Source organism: Mauremys mutica, chromosome 3 (assembly GCF_020497125.1).
Source record: "Mauremys mutica isolate MM-2020 ecotype Southern chromosome 3, ASM2049712v1, whole genome shotgun sequence".
In the NCBI taxonomy this organism is placed as follows: domain Eukaryota; kingdom Metazoa; phylum Chordata; order Testudines; family Geoemydidae; genus Mauremys; species Mauremys mutica.
In genome coordinates this window covers 155681996-155707377 of record NC_059074.1, presented here as the reverse complement: position 1 = coordinate 155707377, position 25382 = coordinate 155681996, and the positions used below count along the sequence as shown (strand labels likewise).

The 25382-nt window shown below is 45.3% G+C and overlaps 1 protein-coding gene across 1 annotated transcript in view; it reads left to right on the top strand.

The window, feature by feature from the left end:
* Window positions 1-511: 511 nt before the first annotated feature.
* The window catches only part of CAPN13 (calpain 13), a 61392-nt gene continuing 36521 nt past the window's right edge, over window positions 512-25382 (top strand). Inside the window, exons 1-4 of the mRNA XM_045010330.1 lie at window positions 512-573; window positions 6403-6654; window positions 21246-21315; window positions 22222-22340. Of these exons, the coding sequence (XP_044866265.1) occupies window positions 6412-6654; window positions 21246-21315; window positions 22222-22340 (432 nt within the window). The 5' untranslated portion in view covers window positions 512-573; window positions 6403-6411. The remainder of the gene's footprint in view (window positions 574-6402; window positions 6655-21245; window positions 21316-22221; window positions 22341-25382) is intronic.

Sequence of the window (25382 nt, the reverse complement as noted above, 5' to 3'; positions counted from 1 at the left end):
CTGTGTTAAGATGGGGTCCAATCCCAGAAAGCCTTATGAGTAATCCTTTCTCACGCTAGCAGTACCATATAAAGTAAATTGAACTACTCGAGTGACTGAGACAATGCAGAATCAGACCTATGGTTATGCAAAGGATTTAGAATTAGATTTTAAGCATTAATAGGTATTGATTGGCCTGAAATACCTACTTCTTGTATTACAGATGGAAGAATGAAGCACGATCATAGATTTCACACTTTGTGGTGAGTCTGCATTTCCTGGTGGAGCCAAGAAGAAAACCAATTAAGTGAAAGCTGGCAGCAGTCAACAAACCCTGCTCTGTTGTAACAAAGACCATAGGAGACCAACCATCAACTTGGATAGGAGAGCAAACAAAGTCATTGTGGAGGTCAGATAGAAGAGATGTGTACTGTGGCCCTTCTGCACCTGCACTGTGGATTCTATACTTGGTCCTGAACTGAGATTCACCCTGGCAGTGTTTACTCAAGGAGGTGGGGCAGTTCTTGTATAAAGCAGCACTGGACTGAAACTGAAAACCACACATCTGTCGCCTTGTCACCGGAGGCATTACAGGTAAAACCTCGCTTTGCTGTTCTACTTATTTAAAGATTAAATAGGAGAAATATTGGTACTGGAAAAGCATCACAGATGCATCAAAAGGGATTTGGCTTGGGGAGATGGGCTGGGATTCTAACTTAGTCCTGGAGGTATAATGTTACCTGGAGGAATTGCTTCTATGACTCCAAAATGAGAGAGAGAGAGAGAGAGAGAGAGAGAGAGAGAGAGAGAGCAGCGTTTTCAAAGAAGCAAGATGGGTTTGCTTTCCTCTAAAGAACCTCCCTGTGGAATGGTAAGTTGTCAGAAGTAACTGGTAGTGGAGATCCTAAGATACCAATGACTGCATCGTATGCTGTAGTTAAACGATGCAGTAAAAAGGTAACTGGCAATATCCTGTGTTGTATATGTAAAATGAAGGAAATTTGACTTTGTGAATAGTATATGAGAATTCCTCACGGACAGTTCAGAGTTAGAAGGCCGTGTCATGTGTCACTGGAAAGGTAACATCCGCTAGACATACAATAGCATTGTGAATTTTGTCTTGATGTCCAGAGACATTATTGGCTTTCACACAGAGCACATGTTTAGCTGCACAACATTGTCTCCCAATGTGGTGGGGTGGGGTTACTTGAGTAATGCTTTCCCATCTTAGAGGAGCACTGTGAAGCTAACTCACTGGTGTTTATAAAGGGCTTTGAGATCCTTTGAGGACAGGGTCTATAAAGAAAAAAGGACTTTCCCTGTGATTGCATAATGCAGGCTGTAGTCAAGGTTAAATATGCAGGTACACTGCGGGAGGGGAAATAGGGGTGGGCAGGATTTCCCAGAATTCTAACAACCTATAAGGCTAAGTTCAGTTGTTTTCCCCTAAGAGACAGAGAGCCAATCGGGCCAACATTTGGTGGAAATATTTTTAAAAGATGGATTGGGAACACTTTCTGAAGGGCAATAAAAGAGGCTGAATAGTTCAAATATGAAGTAGGAAAAAAATGTTCCTTCTTGCTTACTGCCTTATTTCTACTTTGGACTCAGTGGAAAACTGCAGAAAGAGCCATTGAATAGTGAGGTATAGAATATTGCACCAAAAACGCTATTAAAAAAACATTAAGATTGCAAAGCCAAGCACTCTGAAGTTAGGAAATGCCAGAATGAAGGTTGCCTGTGCACCTTTAATTCAGCACCCTTGTGCATATGCATTATGAGGCACCCTTTAATTACTATGGTGAGAGATTGTGCCACACACTGTCTAAGAAACTGAGGAAGCACCTGATCAGCAGAGACCATCCTGTACAGCAAACAGGAGAAGATCAAGAATGAGCTCTCAAAACTGGAGACTCTCTTACAAAACCAACCTTCCACACAAACTTCCACGTGGCTGGACTTTACAAAAAGGAGACATGGCATTTACGATGCACACTTTACTTCTCTACAGAGGAAAAAGGACAGTAAACTATCTAAACTCCTACATGCCACTGGGGGCTACAACAGTGGTACCCTTAACTCACTCAACAATATTGTTAATCTATCCAACCACACATTTAGCCTGGCAGAAGAGTCTGTCCTATCTCAGGGACTCTCTTTCTGCGCCCCATCCCCACACACGTCACAGTTCTGCGGTGATCTGGAAGCCTACTTTCATTGTCTCCGACTCAGGGGATATTTTCAACACACGACTGAACCCACAGGAACCCTCCTACTAACACTACAAGAAGAAGAATTTCTGCATGGACTCCGCCTGACGGTCAAAATGACAGGCTGCACTTCTACATAGAGTCCTTCCACAGACGTGCACAGGCTGAAATAGTGAACAAACAGCATCACTTGCCCCATAACCTCAGCTGTACAGAACGCAATGCCATCCACAGCCTCAAAAACAACTCTGACATTATAATCAAAGGGGCTGACAAAGGAGGTGCTGTAGTCATCATGAACAGGTTGGATTATGAATAGTAGGCTGCCAGGCAACTCTTCAACACCACCTTCTACAGGCCACTATCCTCCGATCCCACTGAGGAGTACCAAAAGAAACTACTCCATCTGCTCAAGAAACTCTCTGCTATAGCACAGGAACAAATCTACACAGACACACCCCTAGAGCCCCGCCTCATCAATTATTGGGAGTGGACCACATCTACCGTGACTGAATTGGCCTCCTCAACACTGGTTCTCCACTTGTAAGGTATCTCCCTTCTCTTCATGTGCCAGTATATTTACGCCTATATCTGTAATTTTCACTTCATACATCTGAAGGAGTGGGTTTTTTACCTATGAAAGCTTATGCCCAAATAAATCTGTTAGACTTTAAGGTGCCACTGGACTCCTCATTGTTTTTGTGGACACAGACTAACACAGCTACTCCTCTGATCTTTAATTACATGAGCACTTATTATATTTCCATAGGACCCCGGCCTATCTGACTTACCTCTTCTAGATAGCATAGTCTTCCCCTGTGATGAAGGGAGAGCTGATCTGTGGTTGTCCATGATGGAGGGTGTTTCGGGATCTTCATAATGCCATGCTTTGCTCCCTCCAAACACAGATGTTGGTTTGAAGAAACCTTCTAATGCTCCGAGTGAAATTCCTCCTTGTGGAGGGGTCCAGCACAAGGGGAACACAACACACTCAAGTCTCATTTAAACCCCAAGAGCCTGATTCACTATTGCCCTGCACCTTGCACAGCCTTTCACATTAGTGGAAAGCAATTGTAAGAAGCTGCCAGATCAAAATGGTGTCATTTTGTGTCCCCTCTGCACAGGTGTAAATATCTACACACAGTGCAAGGCAATAGAAAATCAGGGTCTGAGTGTCTGATTCTATGCATTGAAGTTGACTTCAATGGGTGAAGGATTGAGTCCTGCCAGCTTAAGTGGAACTCGCATGGTTCATGGGCCTTGTGTAGGCTCAAATTCAGGGGTGAATTTCAGCCAGCCAGAGCAATATCTGGCTTGGATATGCACATGCGCAGACATACATGATTCCTGCAAAGCTGATGAAGTTATTCTGCAAGAGGAGGGTAGTTAACTGCCTTATCTTCTACATGCCAGTTGCTAAATTATTCCCAGTGTGTTAAACAATGTAATTAAACACATACACGCACACTAAAAACCCTTGTTCTCCGTCAGAAGAGAGAGAGTGAGCGTGCGTCAGTCCCAGCCTTCAAGCTCTGTTAGTTTTAATTTGAGTCGTGGAATTAGTAATCAGTTTTGCTGGAACACTGTTGCGGGAAATAGATCTTAGCATGCACAAGGCCTAGGTACCGTTTCAAATGAGTATTTGTTAAGGAGAAACCATTCCCTGTCGTGTTATGGTACATTACATGAGATTTATTTCCATTGTATTGAAAAATGCAAGCCAAAAAGGAATGTTCTTTCTCTATGTCAGCTGAGGGCTATTTCTGAATTTCATCTGATTTCTTTGAAATGAAATTGCTTTTTAAAATTAAATAACAAGACAAGACACTCCTGGTCTTTTCAGGGGAAAGCCCTAAGAGGAAAGGATTTTAACTACCTAGAAGGGCAATAATGCTCTCTAAAACCTGGGGAAGCTATATGAGCATTTTTAGTGAATCTAGATGAAGTTTTCAATAATCCTGTGTGAAATGTTCACAACAAAACCAGAAGCCAGGCTCTCATCTGAATATCCGTACTTCTGCTCTCTTCCCAGTGTTGGGAGCGTATTGACCAATAAAGATGATCATCTGATAATAGAAGTATCTTTCATCAAGCAAAAAACGCATAACAAGATCCAGTGGTTGGAAGCTGAAGGCAGACAAATTCAGACTAGAAGTAAGATGCAGATTTTTAATAGTGAGGGTAATTAACCACTGGAACAATTTACCAAGGGAGATGGTAGATTCTCTGTCACCTGAAGTCTTTAAATCAACCCTGGATGCCGTTCTAAAATATATTCTATAGCTCTAACAGAAGTGCCAGACGTTGTGCAGGAATCACTTGGGTGAGGCTGTTTGGCCTGTGTTATGCAGGATGTCAGACTAGATAATCACAGTGGTCCCTTTTTGACTTCAAAATCTATGAATCATCTGTCCAAAGTGACTAGTGGGCTTAAAAAACAAAATGCTGTGAATGAAGATGGCTGGAATGGAATTCGAGGGAAGGTGGGTTGTGTTTGTTGGAAGGGATAGGACTCAAAGGAATGTTCAGTACTTTTAGAGAAGGGTGAAATGGCTTAGATTAAAACCAGAATGACACTGGGGTTAAAATGTGACTCAGAAATACGTGGCTTGGGATAAAAAAGCCCTTGAGAGCCTTTGTGAAGCAAAAGGCTCTCAGTAGGTTTTATTCCTCTGAATGAGTGTTCTTTCAGTAACAGAAGGCCTCAGGTGACACAGTATGAATGCATGTGTGTGCCCACATGTGGCTTTGGGAAGGCCATGAGACTAGTACAAACAAAAATCCTCACACTCCGCTTTTGTGCAGAATAACAAAGTCAGGAACCAATTGCTCTTTAAAACTCTGGGGCTTTGGCAAAGCCTTGGAGCCTTTGAAACCTCTGCCCCTCTCCCTCCTCATCTCATGACTGGATCAGGAATGGGGCTGGAAAATGATGCAGAAGACCCAGGAGGATATTTGTTTGTCTGAGGTCCCATATCTGTGGATTCAGGGCTGGTAATATAAAGGGTTCTTCTGAGGTGGCCCTCAACCTTTCTTCACTATCATTCCTGACCATTGGTGATGCTTTCGCGAGCTGTTCTACTGCTGTGCTCTTTGACAATCCTAAGTGGGAAGGGGCCCACAGCAAGAGTCACGTCTACTTAAATTCTTCACCAGCAGCGGTGCTCAGTGCTGTGTCAGCCCAGAAGTAGACAGAATCCCTCCATCTAGTGTCAAGGCTAGTCATTTGCATGCATCTGGCACATGACTGCAGCCAATGAGGAGTCTCACCCAGCTGTGTGAGGAAGCGCTTTTCCCAGCTGACAGCTGCTCTTTGCGCAGAAGGAAAGGCACTCCTAGTTGAGATGGACCCAACCAACATGAGAACACCCCCAAATCTGAGCAGGGAAGAGGGTTTCCAAATCTGGATTTGACTCTAAACTTCACACTAAACCCTAACTCAGCTCTCCAATTGAATCAATGGATCTAAATCCCTCAGACATTGGAAGGTGTAGATGAAATGCAGATTTTGATCTAGGTCTGGATTTTTGCCTCCAAGTTATTTGAGAAATTGATCCTAAGACAAAGCCATCCCTGAGAGTCTTTCCATTAACATCAACGGACTTTGCACCAGACCCCAAGGCAGGGCAATGACGGGAGGGGTGTTTGTCTTGGTTAGCACTCTCAGCAGCACAGTGAACAGTGGAGCTGTATGCATCTGACTGTGGACTAAGCCACCAAGCTTTCAAAAATGAGTCAAAGGAGCTCAGAAAATAAAAGTAAACTCCCACAAAAATATACCATGCACAAAAGTAACCAGCAGCTGAAAGTGCTTTTTGGGCACACTACAAATGCCTTAGGTTACCATGGCTTCTCATGAAACACCCTTCCCTTCCCTCACTTGTTGTCCAGCCCCCCACAACCCACCCACACACATACCTCATGTTCTTTTATATTACCTATATAGTAGTTCAGTGTTTCCCAGTTTGCTCTGCCTGTCTGCCAGGATGACTTAGAATTGAATCTGAAGCAATGGCAGAACTGGTTTAAGATAAACCAGGTGGGATTTTCTCTTTCCCCAGGCGTTTCCAGCTATGAAGGATTTTGTCACAACTACCTCCTTCAGCCTGTGAGTAGCTGCTCCAGAATCCTCTCTGGGCACTCCCTGTGCGCTTGGAGGGCAGTGTTTCAGAAGTGGCCATTAACAATAGCTGACACTCTTTCTCCTTCACAGGATAGAGACATGATGATGCCTGCCTCTGACCCGTATCAGAAGCTAGAGCGAAGCTGGCAAACCAAGGGGAGGACTGGAAGCCTTCAGAGCCCCCAGAAATTTAACAATCAGGACTTCACCCACCTGAGAGACTACTGCCTGAGCCGAGGCCTGCTGTTTGAAGATGACACCTTCCCAGCACATGTTAGTTCCATTGGTCCCAATCTGCTCTCAGAAGACAAGCTGAGCCGCCTACAGTGGAAAAGACCAACGGTGAGTTCCTCCTGATGGCCTACAATAGCAATACAGATTTCCTGGGTGTAAAAAGACAACAGCTTTGATTTGTCTCATGACTGTTAGCTACATCCCTGCGTGGAGAGTTATGCCCAGCTGTGCTGACCCGAGGGAAGCACTGGGAAGCGTTGTGTCTTATGGACAGACCAAGGCTCCCAGGCCTGCGGGGAAGGGCGCCTGGTGTTACATCTCCATTAGAGGGTGAGGGGGTGAAACGTGTATGCTTCTCCATGGCCAGCACACAGGGGCACTGAGCAGGAGAGCACAGGGACTGAGATCACAGCCAGCCCTTGCGAAAGGGGGGCACTAAGGGACGGTGTTCCTGGCATGTGTTCCCCCATACATACACCTGTGCAGGGATCAGCCACAATCTTGCCCTTAATTTGAACCACTTCATTACAAGTATTTGTCCCAAAGTCCCATGAGATGGTGCCCTGTCGTCCTTTCAATTTATCCCACAACCTCTTCTCGGCCCTGAAAACCTCCCTGCCTGCTTTTAAATTAGTAGATATCAATAGAAATCATTTAAGCTGAAGTTTTCATTTATTTAGGGGTTTTTTGAGTATATCGGATCAGGTCCTCAGCTGATGCAAATTGATGTGGCTCCACTGACTTCAGCTGAGCAACCCTTGATTACATCAGCTGAGATCTGGCCCATTCTCTCACTTTAAGGCACATCTTCAGATCATTGGTCAGCTTGCTCCATCATTTCCCTAAAACCTTGAGGGAAAGCTTTGCAATCAGTCCTAGTTCTGCAAAGCCACGGTGCCAAATTCTGGTTACAACTCCACTGAAGTCATAGGGCCAGATGTAGGGAATGGTGTAAATTAGACCCTTCCCTTTTTCTTTAACCTAGATAGCGATGCACTCAGACTCTCTTCAAGCCTACTTCCGCTTCTTCTACAGGAGAAGGGGGGAGGGGTAGCTCAGTGGTTTGAGCATTGGCCTGCTAAACCCAGCGTTGTGAGTTCAATCCTCGAGGGGGCCACTTAGGGAGCTGGGGCAAAATCAGTCCTTGGTCCTGCTAGTGAAGGTAGGGGGCTGGACTCAATGACCTTTCAGGGTCCCTTCCAGCTCTGAGATAGGTGTATCTCCATACATTTACAGATGGGTAAGGGAGTCACCAGCCTTGTAAAAGGCTCTAAAACTGACAACACTTTAGGATTTGGTCCCTAGAATCAAAGACTGTGGAAATGGAAACAGCCTGTTATTCACTCCCATCCCCATTGTCCCTACAGCCCATTTTCTAGTGGTTTGTCCAGCCTACCTTTTTAAGAAGTCCCAAGCAATGGGACTTTACCACTTCCCCAGGCAGGACTATTGTACACATCTTTCAGTCACCCAGTAGAGCTGCACCTTCTTGCAGCAAATTTGCCCCATGACTGTATTTTCTCAACCACTTTCCTTAGCTCCCCCTGACATTTAAAGTCTGGTCAGAAAGCGGACTGCAAAGAAAAATAGCACCTTGGTCCTATTCTTCTCTCCTCATTCTGCATCTTCTGAGTCACATAGTTATTTAAGTGACAGATCATTTTTACTGCTGTCAGTGTTCCAGATCCAATATAGCAGCTGAGGAGCAAGCTGCCTTCTATTTTACCCTGTGCATCATCAAGAGAATTGCCAATTACATTGAGAGTCTGGGATCTTTATATCTGGTGCTAATGTGCAAAGCAGCAAGAAAACAGCTTGATTTTCAGACACCAGGCAGTGGTGACAGTTAGAGACAACTTGTTTTGACTTGTAAAGTGAGCCAATTTGATATGGGAGTCCTTGAGGTGGAATAGATTGGGAGCACCACCATGTCATTTTTATTGTCGCTTTTCTTGATTATGCAGTAGCTGCTCTTGAACAGTAGCTGTGAAGATTAAGGGCCATGTTTTCAGACCCAGCCTCTGGCTTTATGCCCACAGAAAGGTGTGTGCTGTTATTTGCACCTTCAAATCTGTGTGTTCACATGTTCTGCATGTGCAATTTCAAGCATTGTTCTGCTAGATGGGGTGATTAACACTGAATTAGACATGGATCCTGTGGAAAAAAGATGTGATTATCTCATTACAGACTCTCTCATAATTACAGCTGGACAAAAAAAAATTGGACGAATATTTTATTCACCAAAAACGTAGTTTCAGATTAACCAAAATTATGAACCAATTCATGATGAATTCGGCAAATAGTTTTGGTGGAACAAATAAATACAAAATTTTTAAAAGTTGGAATATTTCATTTTAATGTTTTTAAATGAAACATTTTGTTTTTTTCATTTTCAGACAGTTTCATTTTGAAATTTGCTTAAATTTAATTGAAAAGAAATGGGATCCCGCCCACAAAATCATTTGGGGTCAAACAAAGCATTTCGGCCAACTCCAAAATAAAGTTGAGAGAGGGTTCATTTTGCCCAAAAGAGGGGGGGGGGAGGGGAGAAAAAGGTTATTTCAGGTTGATCCAAAACATTTTTTGTTTTGGTTCAGGCAACAAAATGTCTGTTTAGTTATGCGCACAGCTCTAAGCATAATACATATGCACAAAGAGGCTAAATCAAGATTGCACAGACAACTTTAATTCTGGCATTTTCTGATTTCTGAGTGCTTGGCTTTGCAACCTTAAAAACATTATTTTAATGTAGAGGGAGGGTGTGTGTGTGTGATCGTTTATACTGCAGTAGTGCCAGGATGCTGCAACAGAGATCAAGATCCCACTGTGCTAGGCACTGCACAAGCACCTCACTAAAGTCCATCCTTGCCCAGAAGGGTATGCAATCTGAATAGAGAAGCCAGACAAAGGGTGGGTAGAGAAACTGAAGCACAGAGAAGTGAAGTGGCTTGCCCAAGGGCACACAGCGAGTCAGTTGCAGAGCCAGAAAAGAACCCATGTCTCCTGACTCTCAGGCAGATCTTCTATTCACTGAAGCATGCTGCCTCTTTATTAGATGTATCACTTGCATTGTAGCCAGCCCTCGAGGCCACATTCAGAATCAGGGCCCTCCTGTGCTAGGCATTATGCAAACACATTTAAAGACCGTCCTTGCCCCGAAAGAGCAATCTAATGGTCAGATTAACTCAGGTTGAGTAGCACATTGTCCCACTGTTCGCAAAGGAAGGCGCCATGCAGCATGAGTTAGGGCATTGGAGTTTGGTCGTACCAGGAGCTAGGATGCAGCAGGAGGGTGTGGCAGGCAACTGGAAGGGCTGTCTGGATGACTTGGCGTGGCAGCGAGAGACGTTATCAGAACTAGCTCTGTAATGATTAATAGGTTTCAGGTAGAAAGAATCATTTAAAATGGGTGACTCAGGTTTTCTCTGGTTCCACCATCCCAGCCTCCAGAGGGTGCTTGAGGCCCTTTGGGAGCAAAGATTCCTATGGGACTGTTCTGATGTAACCCGCCTCCCTGTGCCAGAGGACCCTTGAAAGGGGCAGGTAGGGTCAAAGTGGGAATGGGTCACTCCCTGGCATGTAACGCAGAGAGAGCCCCCAGGCTGGAGGCTGACCTGGAGAAAGGCTGCTGAATGAGAACCCGGGCAGAGGTGCTGCACTGTGCGCACAGCCACACACCCAGGTCTCACTGATCCCTGGCTAACTGCTGCTGCTATGCTGAGGGGATGGGCCCAGCCCTGCTGCCTGAACCAAGTAGCCTGTTGGTTTAAGTTATTGATGATTTGTTTCGCTCATTGTGCATACAGGGCTTAGCCACAGCGTTAGCTTTCCCACCCTCTTCCTAAATAAAGCGCCACCTTCATTAAGAAACAATCTGCCCATTGATTTTTTTTTTAAATTAGCATTGTGTGCTGGGGACAGACATAATTTATTTCCTGGTGGAGGCCTGAGCGGCTAGCTACATTCACACCCAGAGACCACTTGTACCACGGCCACAGTTCTAGTTCCTGTAAAATAAGATTGGTGCTACAAGTAATGAAACCACAATATTAATGTTCACAATCCCTATGACCACCTAGCTGTGTGCCCATAGCTTTGGGGGGGCATTTATCCAGGCACAAAATCAAAGACTGGTTTGAAGCCACCTTAAAAATGTGGCCCTAATACTGTTGCACGATAACCCGAAGAAATAAAATACCCCCCACTTCCTCTCCTCCCCTCCCTCACCATGCACAAAAGAAGAATTTAGGGATTCTGAGTCTAATCTGAGATGCCCCAAGCTCCTGGGAAACATGGGAAACACACAGTGACAAGGACTGCAGCTGTTGTGTGCTACCCGTCATTCAATCAGTCTACAGGGCTGTCTTCTGGTGTGAGCAGAGGCTGCTGGGCTGTTCCAAGCTTGGATATCTTGTTGGAGGGTCACAAGGGTGTGGAGCCTTAAAGTCCCACTCAGTATTTCTGTTTGCCTGAAAAAGCAGCTTGATGATGTGGAAACAGCATTTCCACCCTGTGATTGTTTCACGCAAGAGGCATCTTTGGCTGTTCAAGCTGATTTGAATCAGACTGAGACTTCAGACTCAATTGATCTCTGGACTGGGGAAGCCACATGATGGACTAGTCTACGCTCAAAATTTTTGCCAGAACAGCTATACTGGCAAAACTCTCCTAGCATAGATGCGGTTATCCCGGTATAAGTGTTTTGCGGGTTTAGCTTATTCCTCTAGCCTCGGCTGCTTGTCCATAAAGAATAATGGGGTACGGCCAAAAAGATCACATAGGAGACCCTAGATTTGGAATGAAACAAAAGTGAAGAGTTGATGTATTAAATGCCTTTGTATTAGTGGGTTGCATATCTCACTGACCTCTCTGCTTACTAAGTAGGAGTGTAATCTATGCAGTGAACTCCCACAGTTAACACAGGTACAGGACTTAAGACCTCTTCTAAGTGCTGAAGCTATGTTCTGACATGCGCTCACAGATATGGCTGATGTGTTGTCATGAGACTTTGATTAATAACAACACTATATTTACTCTCTCTGTTTGCTGTTTTCATTCTTTCTGGACCTTGAACTGAGCAATCCAAACAGCCAGGTAAATAGCTATGGGGAGAGATAGGGGGAGTCTTATTTTATTTCTTACATATCCTGTGGTTATTTGGCAGTAATTCTTTCTAAAACATACCCTCTCTCTGGTACTTCCATAATATCTGAGCACCTCCCAGTCTTTGTCCTGTGAACTAGGGAAGTATTATTATTCCCCTCGTGCCACTCTTCCTTGGGGAACTGAAACTCTCGGTCTGAATCTTAAGTGACTTGTCTGAGCTTACACAGAGCCTGCAACAGAGCAGAGTCTCCCAAGTCCCAAGTCGCTAGCATGCGAACTACCAAACAATACTTCCCCAGCTAAGTGGCTGCTCTCTAGCCTTATTCCAAGATAACGATTAGTAGTAGTAATTTATTATATATTGCAACTTTGGTGTGCATGGCACTTTCTAAACACAGTGATAGACAAGGACCCTGCCCCATGGCGTTTACGATCTCAGAGCCATTTACAGAGCCATTTAAATCCAGAGTAACTCTATTAAAGGCAATGAGCTTACTCTGGATTAACACCCTTGTAGCTAAGAGCAGAATTTGGCCTTCCATCAATAGGCTCCTTTACAGTGACTCCAGAGGTTCACAGAATCCTAGAAGATTAGGGTAGGAAGGGACCTCAGGAGGTCATCTAGTCCAATCCCCTGCTCAAAGCAGGACCAACCCCAACTAAATCATCCCAGCCAGGGCTTTGTCAAGCCTGACCTTAAAAACTTCTTAGTCTGGAGATTCCATCGCCTCCCTAGGTAACCCACTCCAGTGCTTCACCATCCTCCTAGTGAAATAGTTTTTCCTAATATCCAGTCTAGACCTCCCCCGCTACAACTTGAGATCATTACTCCTTGTTCTGTCATCTGCCGCCACTGAAAACAGCCTAACTCCATCCTCTTTGGAACTCCCCTTCGGGTAATTGAAGGCTGCTACCAAATCCCCCCTCTCTCTTCTTTTCTACAAACTAAATAACCCCAGTTCCCTGGGCCTCTCCTCATAAGTCATGTGTGCCAGCCCCCTAACCATTTTCACTGTCCTCCACTGGACTCTCTTCAATTTGTCCACATCCCTTCTGTAGTGGGGGGCCCAAAACTGGATGTGATTCTCCAGATGTGGACTCACCAGTGCTGAATAGAGGGGACTAATCACTTCCCTCAATCTGCTGACAATGCTCCTACTAATGCAGCCCAAGATGCCATTAGCCTTCTTGGCAACCAGAGCACACTCTTGACTCATATCCAGCTTCTCATCCACTGTAATCCTCAGGTCCTTTTCTGCAGAACTGCCGCTTAGCCAGTTGGTCCCCAGCCTGTAGCGGTGGATGGGATTCTTCCGTCCTAAGTGCAGGTTGATGGGAAATTGAGTTGAAAATAGAAGGGAATGAAGTAACAGTAAACAAAGGAAAGGGCATACTGGTCTTTGGGGAGTCTAAAGTGTTCTGGGAGAGTTGAGGAATGACCCTTTTCACAACTCTTCCGCAGCGTCCTTTGGATGTATTTGCATAGGAGATAGATCTGTGTTCCTCTCTTTGCATCGCTGGTGATCATTTGCATTGTGTTTGCCTCTTGAGTTATTTTCTTGCTCCTGTCTGGCTTAGCATCATAACAACGTAGCTACAGCCACGCATGAGTAGATGAAAAGAGATACCTAGTTTAGTCTATAAAGTCCAGGCTCTGCACACCCTGAATTTATCTGGACTGAGGACTTTTGGGAGGCAATGTAAAACTCAGGTGGAGTGCAAAGATAAGGAGAGGAGGGTAGACACTACTAGTGAAAGTACCACGAGAAGTATCAGTGGTGTTACTGCTGATGAGTGAATCCAAACCTCCCTACATCCCTATCCCAACAGTCAACCAACCACTCATCCTAGTCACATACAATCATCATAACTATATTTTAAAATAGCTGTGTAGCTTCAGTGTCTCTCGTGCTGGTGGACTGTGACGGCTGTGTGGTTTACGTGGAAATGATTGTGTGCCTTGCCACATTTTGCAAAAAATCCCCCTTAAGCCATATTGATTAGCAAATTGCAATTGCTTGAGCTCTTGTGTTGGGCACACTGCTCGACATCCCACAACTTACCCTTGTCATATTTATGGCCTGATTGCCAAAGAGCCTCAGCACTCAATGTGCACCCAGCATGCTGAGCTCTCCTGGAAAATCTGCTTCCTTAATTCGAGGCTTTATCCTGCCCCAGTCCAGTCAATGAGAGTTTTGCCATTGACTTGGATGAGAGCTGGATCAAACCCTAAATAGGTACTGAGCCATTTTGAAAGTCTGGGCCCTTAGTCCTCAGTACGATATATCAGCCAAAGGCTGCAGCGGTTGCTCCTCATTTCACCCACTGCCAACATGAGCTTTTCTTTGCCACTACTATTTGCCTCCGACTCTTCTTACGCTCCGTTCCAAATGTTTCCAGCATCCACCCTAGGCCAGGACAGTGTTGTGAAAAATGCAACCAGCTTTCCAGTCCCTCTCTCCAAAGCTTTCTGATACTGCCAGTTTCACTTTAACCCCCAGGCAAGCTCCACTCTGGCTATACTCAGAATTGCTAACGTTGTCATTACAACCTCACTCTCAGGTTTTGACCTCAGGCGACACAGTTCTGAGCTGAAAGAGGCTGCTATTATTCCAAAGGGAAGCATCAGTTTCCTCTCTGAGGTCCATTATGAGCTCCTGCTTTGCTGCTGTTGATAGACTCTCAGGGCTTGGCTACACTTGAGAGTTACAGCACTGGTGGTGGCTTTACAGCGCTGTAACTCACTCCCTGTCCACACTGGCAAGGCACATACAGTGCTGTATCTCCCTGGCTACAGCGCTGCATGTACTCCACCTCGACGAGAGGAATAAAGAGAAGAGCGCTGGTGCTGCAGCGCTGGAGTGCCAGTGTAAACAGTGATTAATCTTACTACGCTGTAACTGACCTCCGGAAGCTTCCCATGATGCTTTTAAGAAAAGATTACTCTCTTTGTTTTGTTGTGATGCCTCTCTTTGTTTTGTTGTGAACTCAGGGCTCTGGGAGCTGCTTATCTAAAAAACAAACACAGCTACTGTTTGCTCGAGCAGAGGCAGGCAGGGGGATGAATGTCCACAGCTAGTGTTTGCTTGAGGATAGAAACAGCGTGGCGGGCGGGGGGGGGGTGTCCATTTCGGAGCAGCTGCTTATCTGATCTGTGAGGAAAAAAACAAAGAGGGCTATTTGCATTTAGTGAATGAGAGAGGGGTGGGGGAAGGGATTGGAACTTGCAAGGCAGGGAGCTGACACAGTGTCAGCTCCAAAAATCCACTCTCTCTCTCTCCCCCACGCTCCCTGTCACACTCCACCCCACCCCCCTCTTTTGAAAAGCACGTTGCAGCCTCTTGAACGCTGGGATAGCTGCCCATAATGCACCACTCCCAGCAGCGCTGCAAATGCTGCAAATGTGGCCACACTGCAGCGCTGGTAGCTGTCAGTGTGGCCACACTGCAGCGCTTTCCCTACACAGCTGTACGAAGACAGCTTCAATTCCCAGCGCTGTACAGCTGCAAGTGTAGCCAAACCCTCACTAACCTGAGCTTGCAAAGCTAATGCACAAGAAGCCTCTCTACTTCTCTGTTCAGTCTTTCCTTCCTCCTAGATGCAGCTTTTCTAAAACACCTATGAGAATAGCATAAAATCCGTACCCCTCCCATCTATAGTACTTATGAGTCCTTTATTAACATATTGTTTGAGAGCCGCACAATCTTTCATGCATTTATTTTCCTGACTTCCTCTGGGGAGTGCTGATTCCCCACTTTACAGATGGGGTACTCAGGCACAAAGAGACAAAGTGACTTGACCAAGGAGACATGGGAAGTCTGTGGCAGAGTAGAGAATTGAAGCCAGTTCTCTGAGTCCCCAGCTAGTGCCCTAACCACAATCCACCCCTGTCTTCCTCTCCCAGCTTCTGGCAGTCAGAAGTTTAGGGTCGCCCCAAGCATGGGGTTACATCCCTCTCCTACACCATGCACTGGTAAGTGTAACGCTGTAGCTGTGAAGGGAGGTGAGGACATATACTGTAACTCAAGCACCCTGGAAGAAGTGATCCCTTCTACTTATGCAACATTCTCAGTTAGATTCCTGGAGAGTATACCAAATTGGAGTTAGAGCTGAATCAGTGTTGGGTGGATTTTATTTTTAGAGTATTTTATTTTGCTTTTGTTTGTTTTGTATCACAATCACTAACCCATCTACAAACATGACTGAGGCATATAGGCTGGGCTGTTTTCGTACAGTGTCTTTGTTTGGAGAGAATTACTGGTTGCTTCTGAGCGAGAAGCATCTCTAATGAGTCAGCCAAATTCTCACTTGAGAACCAAGTATTCTGACATCTCAGTGGGCTGCACTGAAATCTGCTGCCAAGTCCAGTGGGTCAGTTTCAAAGTGAATCTCCATAACGTGCTTATATTATCTCTAGTCTTCTTGTGGGCTTTCTGGCTCCATGTTAGTGTAAGCTCTGCTATTGTACTCTCCAACAACTCTCAGTCCATTTAATTGGAACCAAAGAAAAGGCAGTCCAGCAGTTTCATACCCATAGCTATAGCTGTTTCTTTCCCTGGCTTGTATGTGGTGTACAAGCAATGATCTGTAACAAATCCGTTACTGCCTAGACTGCACAATTAGGATTATGCTGCCACGCCACAGCCCCTCATGGCAAAAATTGGGAAGGGGGAAACAATATAATGATGAATTTATTAACTTATCGTTATTTTTAAGTACGGTTCTTGGTCTCCCAGTAGCGCTTTGGGGTCCCATTGTGCTAGGCCCTAGGCAAACACGTACTCAGAGAGACAGTCCCTTCCATGAACAGTTTACAGTGCAGATAGACAAAGAGTGGGAGGGGAGATGGAGAGAGAAAGAAATGAGATTTGCCCAAGGTCACACGCAGGCTAATAGCAGAGCTGGGAATAGAGCCCAGGTCTTGTGATGCCCAGTCATGCATATGCTCTTGAATGGAAGGAGGGCACCCGCAGTGTTCCACGAGCCTGCAGCGAGTCTCACTATTAGGGGAGCCTGGGGGATTATTCACAAGAGCTTGAAGCACCAGTACTGGTGCCATGCACCATTGCTTGGGAAGAGCTGCTTTGTACCATCTGCCCGAAGGGGAACTTTGGATGGGCTACTGGGTGCTTTCAGTCACCATGAAAACGTTTCAGGAAGCTGACACGTCTCACTGGAGTTCAACTCACCCAGCCACATGAGTCATGTCAGCTGCTAGTCTCATGTTTGTGCAGAAGGTTGTCAAATCAAGTGGATGGGAAGGCGCGCCCGCCCCAGCTTAAAGAAGAGCTGCTACATTATTTTTTTAAATCTCAGCTGTCAAATATTTTACACCTCTTGTGTCTTGTTGTTTGCTTAGGCATGTTCATTTGCCTCTGCATTTAGGATTAAACACCATTTCAAACCAGACGTCTGGTTTGAAATGGTGTTTAATTGTAAACGAAGAAGCAAATGAACATGCCTAAGCAAACAACAAGACACAAGAGGTGTAAAATATTTGACTCAGCTGGCAGATATTATAAGGGTCACTCATACAGAAGACCCAGAGAGATATTTAAATGAGCATTTTCCTACCATAAATACTAAAATCCCATGGAATTATCTCTTTAATCCCAAAGCATTTTTACAGACCTAGGGAGTGGTACAGCATTGCTGTTCATTCCTGTCCATGTTTTGTCCCTCCAGTAAACCCAGCCTGGTCACGTCCCTGCATACGATATCCCGCCGTCTAATCAATGGTCAGTCTCATGGTCGGACTGACTTCAGTTGTGTTTGCATTATTTCCCTTGGCGTCCTGCCATCTGTTTGTCTTCTGCAGGGCCCCACTATCATCATCTTTTCGATTGTAGCTAATTCTGTACCCTGATTTCCAAGGCCGGTGCAAGGATGTTTCGCGCCCTAGGCAAAACTTCCAGCTTGCGCCCTCCCCTGTCCCTGAGCCTCTGCCCTGAGACACCCCCACCATGGTAGCTCCCCCCACCCGCCCTGAGGCGCCCCCCCCCCCATGGCAGCTTAGGTGCCGCAAGCCTGGGAGGCGGGAGAAGTGAAGCAGCCATGGCGTGCTCGGGGAGGAGGCGGGGCAGGGGTGAGCTGTGGCGGGGAGTTCCCCTGCGTGCCGCCCCCCCCCCCTACTTGCTGCAGGCAGCCCTCAACGCGCTTCCCTGCCCCAGCTCCCTCCACCTAAATGCCGGTGGCGACCAGGGCGGCTGAAGATCTGACCCCCGTGGTCGCTGCCGAAGAAAATGCTGCCTCCCAAATCCTAGCGCCCTAGGCAACCGCCTAGGTCGCCTAAATGGTTGCACCGGCCCTGCTGATTTCACATCCAACTCACCTTATAACTTTGTCTTAAAATCATTCCTTTTTATACCTTTGGTCATTCAAAAATGCCCTCTCATCTCTACAGCCTCCAGCTGTCTGATGTCTCTTTCATTTAATGCAGCTGGTTCCAAATCATAGAATAATACTGTTAATACACTGGGTTTGATAAATTTTCACTTTGGTACCAAATAGAACGCTTTTATCAGTTCATAATGTTGTCAGTTTCTGTGCAGCCCCTATAGGTAAGGGACATCTCCTCGTAACCTCATCCTTGATGGACTGTCCCCACTGATTGAGCTTCCTAGGTACACATAAGATTTTACTTGCTCTAGAACTTCACCATTGCTTCATTTCAACACTTTACAGATTGTCTCTTTTCCAACTTGTAACCACTTCGTCTTCTTAGCATTTACTCTCAGTCCAAGTTGATTGCATTTCAATCTTCCAAAGTAGCAAAGAGTATCCTCATTAATTCAAATGTGGCTGACAGTTGTACGTTATCCGCATAAGCTAAAAATCTTAACTCTAGCTTATCCAGTGTCGCGCCCTGCAATTCGTCTAACATTCTTAATGTCTAGTTTAAAAACATGATGAAAAGCGGTGATGATTCCATGCTCCCTTGTCTTGCACCAAGTTTTGATTTGGAATTATACAACACTTTAAAAAAAACGTAGGCATGCAGGGTTGAATTCAGAGGCTTTTGCTCTTCAGTCATCCAGGCAGAACTCTTACTGAATTCAGGGAAGCTTCTGCTTGAGTGAGCCTTGAGTAAAAAATCAACAGTAAGGATTTTGGAATTTGGTCCACAGAAAATAAGCCCTGCGTCCGCAGCTCCATTAACAGAAATGATGCAAAGCAGCCCAGCCAGATCTAAATTAGGAATGTGTGAATCACAAAATGCTCAGAGGTTTAGTCTGGAAAAGCACACACAAATCGGGATGCCTAGCCAATGATCTGAGCTTTCTGAGGCCCTCTCTGCAGAAAGACACATCCAGGCCCAACTCCCTTTTCCCTTGGACAGATCCCAAGTCCCCCTACCTTCTGATTACTAGATTGGAAGGCGTAAAGTTCTCCGCCAAAGGACGGGCCCCCACTCCCCAACTCAAGGAAACAGCATGGTTTGTTGGAGCTGCTCAATGCCCAGATGTCATGCTGATGAAGGCGTTAAAGAACCTCACAGACTCTAAGGCCAGAAGGGGCCATCATGAGCATCTAGTCTGACCTCCTGCACATTGCCGGCCACCTAGCCTCACCCACCCACTCCAATAAACCCCTAACCACTGCCTGAGTTACTGGAGTCCTCAAATCGTGATGTAAATAGAAAGTCTCCCCCTCTTCCAGTGGAAGGCAGAATGGCTGTGGATGTCAGGCCAGGGAGACCATAATTCTTTCTCCCCTTGTGAGAGGCAGCATGGTTTAGGAAAGGAAAGCCTGAGTCTCTCATTTCTGTCTGCATGTGGCTGGCAGCATGGGGAGAGCTCCAAGGTCCTTTTCTCACTCTCCAGGTGGCACAGTGGTTTCAGAGAGCTGATTTCTGTCCAGGAGGCTTAGAGGATGACAATAAAAATAACAATACTTAGCGCTTGTTGTGATGGGTTGGATCACAGAACCCCCCTTGGGGGCTGCCACCTGATGTGCCAAGACTACCTCTGCTCCTGCTTTCCCTGCCAGCTCAGGACTCCAGCACCCTGTCTTGCTGAGCCAGACACTCCCATCTACTCCAACACAGACTCAAGATCTGAATTACTTGCCCCAAAGCTGCAGGTTTACCTGAAAGCAGCTAACAGAAGTGTTCCTGCCTTTAACACTCAGGCTGTGGCTACACTTAGCACTTCAAAGCGCTGCCGCGGTAGCGCTGCCGCGGCAGCGCTTTGAAGCGCTAAGTGTAGTCAAAGCACCAGCGCTGGGAGAAAGCTCTCCCAGCGCTGTCCGTACTCCACCTCCCTGTGGGGAATAACGGACAGCGATGGGAGCCGCGCTCCCAGCGCTGGGGCTTTGACCACACTGGCGCTTTGCAGCGCCGCAATTTGCAGCGCTGGAGAGGGTGTGTTTTCACACCCTGCTGCAGCGCTGCAAATTTATAAGTGTAGCCAAGCCCTCAGATGCCCAACTCTTATACAGGGTAAACTCATAAATTGTTCACCCTCTATAACACTGATAGAAAGACACATCCAGCACAGCTGCTTGCTCCCCCAGGTATTAATACATACTTTGATTTATTTAATAAGTAAAAAGGTATTTTATTAAATACATAAAGTAGGATTTAAGTGGTTCCAAGTAGTAACAGACAGAACAAAGTAAGTCACCAAGCAAAATAAAATGCACAAATCTATGTCTAATCAAACTGAATACAGATAATCTCACCCTCAGAGATGCTTCATTAAGTTTTTTCCTCAGACTGGACACGTTCCAGGCCTGGGCACAATCCTTTCCCCTGGTACAGCTCTTGTTCCAGCTCCGGTGGTAGCGAGGGGATTCTTCATGATGGCTTCTCTCCCTTTGATCAGTTCCACCCCTTTATATATCTTTTGCATAAGGCGGGAATCCTTTGTCCCTCTCTCTCAATGGAAAGACACTAGGTTAAAGATGGATTCCAGTTCAGGCGACATGATCACATGTCACTGCAAGACTTCATTGCCCACTTGCCAGCACACAGGTATACAGGAAGACTTACAGGTAAAACAGCCATCTGCACACAGTTGTCCTGGTTAATGGGAGTCATCAAGTTTCAAAATCACCATTAATGGCCCACACTTTGCATAATTACCATAGGCCCTCAGAGTTATATTTCATATTTCTAGTTTCAGATACAAGAGTGGTACATTTATAAAAATAGGATGATCACACTCAGTAGATTATAAGCTTTGTAATGATACCTTACAAGAGACCTTTTGCATGAAGCATATTCCAGTTACGTTATATTCACTCATTAGCATATTTTTATAAAACCATATAGACTGCAACATCACGCTTATATAGTGCTTTCTGTTTGCAAAGCACTATACTAGCACTACATCATTCATCTGGACTATACCTCTGAGAAGCATCTGAACTTTTGGATGCCTGTGTGTAGCAAATCTCCAAGGCTTTTGCAGTTCTCCCATCGCTGCTTTTAAACAGTCATGAATTTCAAATCCCACTACGGTGAGGTAGCACATAATGACCTCATTGGGTCTCAGTTGAAAGTGACGTAAGAGAGGCTGTGTAGCTGTGAAGGATGCACTGCGGGTAAGTGTTGGATACTCACACTGGTCTTTGCTTTCCCTCTTTTTCAGATGATTGAGAGAAATCCCCATTTAATTGTGGACGGTGTTAGCAGATTTGATATTGTTCAAGGAGAAATAGGTAAGATCAAAGTTCTGTTTCACAGGATAGCCAGCCTGAGCAGTAGACCGGAGTCCTTTCCTTTGCTTCTGTCTGAGAGCTTGGTTTGGTTTAGTGCACACACTCACAAATCCACAGAGAATCCATCCCAGATATTAAATGCCATTGTCTTTTACAGTGCCTTTGGGCCAAGGCACTTCCATGTCTCACTGACTCCCATCATCCTTTATGTCTGCAGAATTATGGGTGCAGAAGGGTAGACCCGGACCAGACAGAAAATGAAGTTCCATGGCCAAATTCAACCCTCATGTAAAGTGGGTACAACTCCCATTGTGTGCCCTCTTTTATCAGAATTGGATTTGGTGTCGTGACCCTGAAGTCCTTGTCTGGTGACTCTTGGCTTTTCTTTTCCACGCTCTTCTCTTTTATTGTCACTACTGACCAACTTTTCTGATCCATGCACGAGGGACCTGTCTCTGTCCTGCTGTAGCTGCATCCCTTCCCAGCCCCCCCCCCCGATCATGTTTCCTTTCGACAGTAACAAGAGTCTTCCCCTTGAAGAAATAGCACTGTCATTAAATGGCTCATCCTAGCCCAGGGTCTGGCAGTTGCCTGCACCACTTCCTATCCTGTAGAACTAGGATACCCACAAAGGGAAGGAGCTGCTGTGTGATGCCCATAGAGATGGGTGCAGTATAGAAACATACATGCATGGGTGGATGGATGGCAGCATGCTCCCTGAGGCCGAGTGTCTCTGAGTCTTGGACAGTCTGCCTATGTTTTTATTTTATCCAAACTGGTTCTCTCAGTCCTTCTGCAGTAACCCTGTTTCCCAAAGAAACGCGTTAGAAAGATATAGACCCTGGCAAGGCAGAGGGAGATCATGAGGCAATACGTGCATCTGGTTTGTTACTTGTCTCCCTGAAGGTGATTGCTGGGTTCTGGCTGCCCTGGGATCTTTGACGTTACAGAGGCAATTTCTGGAAAATGTTCTACCAAAGGACCAAGGATTCAAAGAGAATTATGCCGGGATTTTTCATTTCCGGGTATGTACTACGTGCTGTAGTGATTTTGCTCCACCTCGTTTGGGTGGAGTGTTCAGATGGTTTTGAACTACAATCCCAGATCCAAGCACCCCTGAATTCTGGAGAAGTTCAAAAGCTGATCCCCTGAACAGGATTTTGGAAATGGTCCCTGATTTTCTAATGGGCTGAACCAACCCTCTTGATCTAGACGCCCACGAATGTCAGATTATTTGAACCCAGTTCTGAATGTTATGGTTTGAGCCCATTTCTAGTGAATGCTGTTCTTCTTATTAATTAGTGCAAATGTGTATTTTAGACAGAAGTCCTGCCTCTGTTTCAAATCTGGCAGTTATGACTGATAGTAAATCTGGATTTGCGGTCTATTTGATCTTTTTATTTCTGTGTTCTGCAGCTTCACCTGCCAGATTCCATCAGCTAGGCAGGAATCGCCAGCCCTTTAACACTGCTCAGACTACTGGTTTTGGTATTTTAAAAATGGGTCTGATTCTCAGGGAAAAATCTCTTTTGGAAGAAACTGAAATTTACTAATCTTGAAATACTCAGTATCCCCCAGATAGCTATGTTACTATTTTGCGTGCACCACTTATTCAACTCTGAGAGATTGGATTGGGTGAAGGGCAAGTATCATATGATCTGTTCTTAGAGGAGTTGTCATAAGAGGGAGACTTTACATTGGAGTATCACAAAGTCCCAAAAACTAAAGATGGAAATGAACCATTAGATCATCTTGTCCTTTCCCCTTACCCAATGCAAAATTGTTCTCAAGTGCATTCTCTTTTACTTTGTCCAGTTTAAAGATGATGATGCTAGCAAAGGCACTTACACCATTTTTTCTTGAAAGACTATTCCATAGTGTAACAGATCTTTGTACTAGAATGTTCTTGCTAGTCCTTATGTTCCATTGCTCCTAGTAATACCAGATGTTTCAATCCTGACTCATCTCCAATATGCAGAGGGGCATTATACAAGATAAACCAGCTGACCATACATTAAAATGAGGCAAACTAGAATTTCTTTCATGAGATTTCTCAAAAAGAATATTTAGGAGCAAACCTTAACTCGCAAGCAGTACGAATACATTCCAATATTTGAAAGTACGTTTTCCCTGTCTTCTCACCTTCAGATCAATACACGTCCTTCTCCTTTTCCTCCAGCAAGCAGCCAAGACCCTTAAATCATCCCACCAAAGATATTTTAGTGCTGTCCACGTTGTATGTCTCAACATTCAGTTCCAAGTAACATCACAAACAAGGCACCACTTTCATTAGTAGATATAAACATGACTTATCTTCCTATAGTGTCTTTCATCCTTCAGGATCTTAAAGCACTCTACAGTCCTAAGAGCTGCTGAAGGCCTCCTACAAAATGCTGAACCTGCCTCAACTCCCAGTGTAGTCAATGGGAGTTAAGGGGGCTTAGCATCTCACAAGGATTAGATTCTTGGGATCAAATTTTATCCCTAGTGTAATTACACTGAAGTTAATGGAGTTACATCAAGGATGAAATGAGCCCTTTGTGTGTACAGGAATCTCGTTACTCATCACAGAAGCACAGCTAGCCCTCAAGTGGAACATGGCAGCCAATAGAACGATATACTGCAGCCCTGTGCAGAAGCTCAGGCTAAGAAATGAAAAAGTATTTCTTATCCAGTTGAAACCTCTGGAAGAATTAAGGTAGAGTGGAACTGCCTGAGATGGAAACTAGCCACGGCACCAGGATTAATGTCCTTGTACTTGTGAAAAGGTTGATGGGAGCTTGAATGATGACAAATGGTCAGAACTTCAGTTTCAGAGTTCATCCAAGAAGTACCTAACACCGTAGTGGGTCACAACCCTGCCTACAGCGGAGAGTTCAATGGCATGAGATTTTCTTCTTGACTGCCCCTGACTCCCGATCCTTGAAGTTTGCCACCTCTCCAGACAAATAAAGAAAGGACATAAAAAGGATGACTTTTTTTTTTTAACCAGCAAAATCTATTTTCAGTTTACATGAATTGGCACAATAGTGGGTGCAGTCTGCCTCAACAGGACCCTTTTCTATTCAGTTCATGGTCACTTTCACAGCCACAGCACCTAAACTTCTCAGGGCTGCCTCCAAACTCTCCAAAATCCCACAAAGCCTGAGTTTCAGGCCAAAGGCCAGAGGTTAGGCCATCGTCACTGGTTCCTGGGTGGATTCAGAGAGCAAAATGCCCCTTATTGAGTGCTGAACATCTCTTCTATCAGCATCCTGGGGTTTGCCTGGAGGACTCCCACCCAAGTGCTAGCCAGGCCAGATCTTCTAAGCTTGTGAGACATGACAAGGTCACAGCCTGAAAGGGTATGACAATCAGAACATCTGCAGCACCCTTTATCCAAGAGAAAAGTAGCAAAAGGAAAATGTAATTCAATACTCGGATGCCCTCTTAGACTCTGTTAATCCCCAAACAGCAGGAAGAGTCATATTACATTCTGAACTTTACTTTTGTCTATCTGGATTCAAATTGCAGTAATCCCTCAGACACCTTCTTGTTTGTACCCTGGAAAGAGTTTGCCTGCTATGTTTGCACATGCGGTGTGGCATGAAGGTGTGACTGATTCTCAAACCCAAATCCTTTGTACCTACAGGCCCGCTGCCTGCAGCTTGGCTCTTGCAATGAGCTTTCCCTGTTGAGCCAATGCTCTTGGCTGTGGCAGAAAAGGGATCCTCCTTTTGGAAGGACAGTGCTTCAGATCTTCCAAGCTCTCTCACATCTGTGTCTTTCTCCTGTGCAGATGTGCCTAAGTTAAAGATGGGCTGAACCCAGGGCCTTTTGTCCAGCTGGACTCTTCTCAAACCTGGGTGGTTCAGAAAAAATAGAACCTGCATTCAAGCCAATCCTGGTTTTACTTTTGCAAAATCTAAAACACTGCTCCTCATCTGTCTTCAACCTAAACTAAATGGAAGATTTAGATTGAGAAAGGCTAGGGAGAATTATCAAACCTGCTTTCCATTCAGAACCTCAAGCTTGTTTGCCACTGAGGGTTCCCACTGCAAATAGCAATACTGTTCAAACAGAACAAT